The sequence below is a fragment of the Setaria viridis genome, chromosome 9 (genome assembly GCF_005286985.2).
Source record: "Setaria viridis chromosome 9, Setaria_viridis_v4.0, whole genome shotgun sequence".
Lineage (NCBI taxonomy): Eukaryota > Viridiplantae > Streptophyta > Magnoliopsida > Poales > Poaceae > Setaria > Setaria viridis.
The window spans coordinates 55,662,904-55,667,914 of record NC_048271.2 but is presented as its reverse complement, the minus strand read 5'-3'; the positions used below and the strand labels follow the sequence as shown (position 1 = coordinate 55,667,914).

The 5,011-nt window shown below is 45.7% G+C and overlaps 1 protein-coding gene across 1 annotated transcript; it reads left to right on the top strand.

Annotated features, from left to right (window-relative positions):
* Positions 1-911: 911 nt before the first annotated feature.
* Positions 912-4,525, top strand: LOC117838681 (uncharacterized). Its single transcript, XM_034718806.2, has 8 exons — positions 912-1,322; positions 1,452-1,596; positions 1,697-1,865; positions 2,798-3,068; positions 3,154-3,416; positions 3,509-3,724; positions 3,842-3,956; positions 4,120-4,525. Exons 1-8 carry the CDS (start codon positions 1,172-1,174, stop codon positions 4,161-4,163), a joined length of 1,374 nt encoding a protein of 457 aa, XP_034574697.1. The 5' UTR covers positions 912-1,171; the 3' UTR covers positions 4,164-4,525.
* The last annotated feature ends 486 nt before the right edge of the window (positions 4,526-5,011 follow it).

Here is a 5,011-nt window from a genome sequence, read left to right as displayed (position 1 = left end):
TCAAAGCTTTAATTAATCGAGTTGTATAAAATAAGACGAAGACGTGCCACTGTGGATTTGACCGCCCCACTCATCAAGAGTCGAGCGGGCGACGATCCCATGCTTGTCCGGGCCGGCATGCATGCACCGGCCAGCGATGCCATTGTGGGGCAATCGAGGGCACGCCACGGGCCTAGCTAGCATCGCATCCAGCACTCATCGAAGGCTTTCCTTCAAAGAAAAAAACAATTATACAAGGCTCCGAGGGTCCTTGTCTCCATGCAACTATGCCAGCTGCATCAAAGGGAGGTAGATCCGCCGGGCGGCCCCTTGGGGTGGTCCCTTTTTCTTCTGCGCCGACACTACGGGGAAGGTTTTATGCCACTGGATGAACAAACAGGCTTATTATATCTTCTCCTTATACGGAACTCCTATCCTAAATAAGGATAACAGGCTTATATCTTTTCCATATGTTAATCTGGCAAACTAGTTGAGGAACAGCGCTTCATTTACCAATTTGTGATCTTCGTTGCAATTATTTTGGGCATTGCTCTAATACTCTGTAGCCTAGTTTATAAAAAGGTATGTACAGATGTTCATTTTAAATTTTGAAACATTATATAATTTCCTAGGAAGTTGGCACGAACCCATACCTAGCCTACATGTATTTTTTTTTACCTTTTTAGGCAATAAAGGTCGATTAGTTCCATCAGGTTCAGGGTCACCTAGCTAGTAGAAAAATGAAACCCAATGGAACCAAAATTTCCCCAACCACCTGCTAAAAATCTCACCAACCATGGGAACCCAAGCACACGCCGGGGCCGGAGGCGGGCGAGGTGACAGTGGCAGTGGCGCACCCCCCACCCCCAACAGCAGGCGAGGCGAGGTGCGGGCCGGCCGAAGATTTGGCGCACGCACACTCATCACACTGCCACTCTCCACTGCCCGACGAGGGAATTTTCACGCGCACGCCCCCCACCGCACTCCCTTCCCTCCTGCGCTGCACTGCACTGCACAAGAGACGCGCACGCACCGGGCACCAGCCCCCCCCGGGGAATGACGCCCGTATAAATCGACGCCGAGAGGGAGCGAGCTGCGAGCCCATCCATTAACCAGGCGCATCGCACCACCGATCCATCCCCCCACCCCCCTCTCCCGGGCCTCCGGTGCGCGGCGGCGACCGGCGCCGGCCATGGAGGTCTTCTACTACGTCGTGTTCGGCGCGCTCGCCGCCGTCGTGGCGGGGCTCGAGCTCGGCAAGAGCGGCAAGGACCGCGTCGCCACCACCTCCGCCTTCAACTCCTTCAAGAACAACTACGTCCTCGTCTACTCCCTCATGATGTGTACGTCCGTCCGTCCGCGTCCTCCCTCCCGCGCCTCCTCCTCCCCCAAATTCCATCCTCCCTTCGTTTAGATCTGCGAATGTTGTTGTGATTCTGATGTGGTTCCCATGGATGGATGGATTTGCGCAGCCGGGGATTGGCTGCAGGGCCCCTACGTCTACTACCTCTACAGACAGTACGGCTTCGACAAGGGCGACATCGGCCGCCTCTTCATCGCCGGCTTCGGATCCTCCATGCTCTTCGGCACCATCGTCGGCTCCCTCGCCGACAAGCAGTACGTCTTGTTGCTCTCGATTTCTCCCCCAATTCACCCTTAATTTCACTGCATTCCATACTCCAATCAATGTGCCTTCACCTGACGACGCGTTCTCCAGGGGCCGCAAGAGGGCCTGCATCACCTACTGCATCAGCTACATCCTCAGCTGCATCACCAAGCACTCGCCCGAGTACAAGATCCTCATGATCGGCCGCATTCTCGGGGGCATCGCCACCTCGCTCCTCTTCTCCGCCTTCGAGTCATGGCTCGTCGCCGAGCACAACAAGGTACAGTACTTGGCCCCCAGATCTGCTTGTCACTGTCTTCCTCACCCAATTACTGATGCTTTAGACCTGCTCTGCCTTTTACTTTAATTCAAAGTATTTCTTTTCTTGTCACTCTATCCAGAAGCCACGTAGTAGCAGTTGTATAAAGTATGCAAATTTGGAATGTGTTTATCTTAAGTAATGCTTATTCCCTATCCTTGTCGTGGATAAATTACTAGTGTGGCTTTCAAAAAATATATATTACTAGTGTGGGAACACCCTTTGGATTCATTCACATGCTTGTCGTTGAAGCCAGCTAAGTGTATTGGATCGTGTATGTTTGACTGCTAGTGCTAATGCAATAGGACATTTATATAAAATGATCTGGCGTAGTATGGTAATTTGGACTTTCGAGGACATTTCCGGGAAGGAGGCTTCCGAGTAAAATGTGACTTTGTCAGGGTCTGAAAACATTGAAATCTTGCTGGATGCAAGCCCGAATTCACCGATGATATGTTTGGTTTCGTTTCTGCTTGCAATTTGTTCGGTGGATCAGGTGGTTGACATCTGACATGGACAAGAGGGTGAGCATTTAACAAGCATGGCCCAGTCTTAATAATGCCCTGAATGATGGATGGTCTTGTTGAGAATTGTCCTTTTATTCAGCCATGTCGTGTCGGCATTAGTCTGACTCGCTTAATTATTAATTAATTATCAAAAGAATCCAAGGATCTAGTACAGTATCTGCTGCCTGTGATACAAAAGGCCATGTTCTTCCACATGTGACAAACTCTACCAATATGTAATCTTACACTTGTGAATTCTGGGGCTTGACACATCATATCATGTTTATATGTATATGCAACGATAATATTTGCCATTTCTTTTTTATGCAAACTGGTGGGGAGGCCCTTACTGAATGTGAATATTTACCTTGCTGTTGTGTTCTACAGAGAGGCTTTGACCCGCAATGGTTGTCCATTACATTCTCCAAGGCTATCTTTCTTGGGAATGGCTTAATTGCCATTGTATCTGGGCTATTTGCGAACCTTCTTGCTGAAAACTTGGGTTTCGGTCCTGTGGCTCCTTTTGATGCGGCTGCATGCTTCCTGGCAATTGGCATGGCTATCATAATGTCATCATGGAGTGAAAACTATGGCGATCCATCCGAAAGCAAGGACCTCATGGCCCAGTTCAAGGTTGCAGCTAAGGCAATTGCTTCAGGTATGCGTAACTCATCTCATCATCGGATTTTAGAAGAATGAAATATGTATGGAACTGACATTGCATTCTAACATTGTCCACTCAGATGAAAAGATTGCATTGCTGGGAGCCATACAGTCATTGTTTGAGGGCTCAATGTACACTTTTGTCTTCCTATGGACTCCAGCTTTGAGCCCAAATGAGGAGGATATTCCTCATGGTTTTATCTTTGCTACATTCATGCTGTCATCAATGTTGGGTAGCTCAATTGCGTCACGCCTGCTAGCCCGGAAGCTCAAGGTTGAGGGTTATATGCAGATTGTGTTCGCAATATCAGCCGTCACCCTTGTCCTCCCTGTTGTCACCAATGTAAGATCGTCAGTCACTAGTTCACTACTGCTTGTTTATTCATCTGCTTCTGAAAGATAGCTAATATCTAATTGTTGGTAATATCTGAACAGTTTTTAGTGCCGCCATCTTCTGTGAAAGGAGGTAGCATTTCATTTGGAGGCTCCCTTCAGCTTCTCGGTTTCTGCACCTTCGAGGCATGTGTTGGCATATTCTGGCCATCAATCATGAAGATGAGATCGCAGTACATTCCTGAGGAGGCAAGAAGCACGATCATGAATTTCTTCCGCATTCCACTCAACCTGTTTGTTTGCGTGGTGCTTTACAATGTAAGCAGGAATTCTTTACCTGTCCAACTGTTCTGGTCTGTTTAATTCCGCAGGCAAGAGTTACACAGAAATTTCAGCAAAGTAGTAACACTTTGGTTCTGTAAACTGTTTTTGCAGGTGAATGCGTTCCCTATCACTGTCATGTTTGGAATGTGTTCTATCTTCCTCTTCATGGCATCGATCTTGCAGAGACGGCTGATGGTTGTTTCTGACCTACACAAATCATCAACAAGTATGCTAATCTCTCTCCTCTTCATGCAATCCAGCAGAAATAGAGGCTTATGTTGTTTATTTTCCCCTGATTGCGGCTCACTTCAAACTACCGCTTTCTTTCTACTTATGATATAGATATTCAGTTTGTTTCATGGCTAATCACGGTGTAATATTCCTTGCAGAAGCACAAGAAATGATCGGGGAAGATGAGCCACTAAATCCTTAAATGACTGACAACAAAATCATACACGACACAAGTCAGATATGAAGACGGCATCCATACCGCAATTCATTTCCACATGTGGAATAAGATGGACCTGAGAACCCTGTAGTAGAGTCCAGTTGTTTTTGTTTGTAATTTCGCTTCTGTAGTGTAGATTTGACCAGGTCGTTAGTTTCCACCACCTTGGATCTGCTTATATCCAGAGGGCAATATATAGTTCAGCAAGCATTGAGCTATTCCTGTGTCCGAGATTAGACGAGTTGGTGAATCGATATGAACTCTTTGCATTGTCTTTTCTTGCTATTATTTCAAGCGTGACACTGTCCGCTTTAAATGATATGATATATATGTATTCTAGAAAGCTATATTACTGCATATGATAACAATGGTGATTGATTTATTGTATAAGGAAAAAAAAATCTGCTGTCAGTCGTGGGGATATCTTCGAATTTTGTACTTGCCTTTTCATTTAAATCTGGACTAAATCTGGACTACCTGTAATGTCATGCGGAGATGGGTCAAAACGCGATGTATCTAGAAAAATCAAAACAAATAGTACTATTTAAATCTGTTTTTCTAAACAAATAGTATTATTTAAATCTGGACTACCTGTAATGTCACACGGAGATAGGTCAAATAAATCTGGACTACATTACAACTACCTGTAATGTCACACGGAGATAGGTCAAAACGCGATGTATCTAGAAAAATCAAAACAAATAGTATTTTAGGATGGAAGATAGGTCAATACGCGATGTATCTAGAAAAATCAAAACAAATAGTATTTTAGGATGGAGTAATTTTTGAAGTTCTTGGTAATGCCATGTTTTTTGTAAATGGCTCCAATTATT

Excerpts from the sequence above, each read along its gene's own strand:
- LOC117838681 (XM_034718806.2), top strand. The coding sequence starts at position 1,172 with ATGGAGGTCTTCTACTACGTCGTGTTCGGCGCGCTCGCCGCCGTCGTG. Across the intron at positions 1,597-1,696 it reads GGCTCCCTCGCCGACAAGCA|GGGCCGCAAGAGGGCCTGCA; the intron begins GTACGTCTTGTT and ends CGCGTTCTCCAG. Across the intron at positions 3,417-3,508 it reads TCCTCCCTGTTGTCACCAAT|TTTTTAGTGCCGCCATCTTC; the intron begins GTAAGATCGTCA and ends ATATCTGAACAG.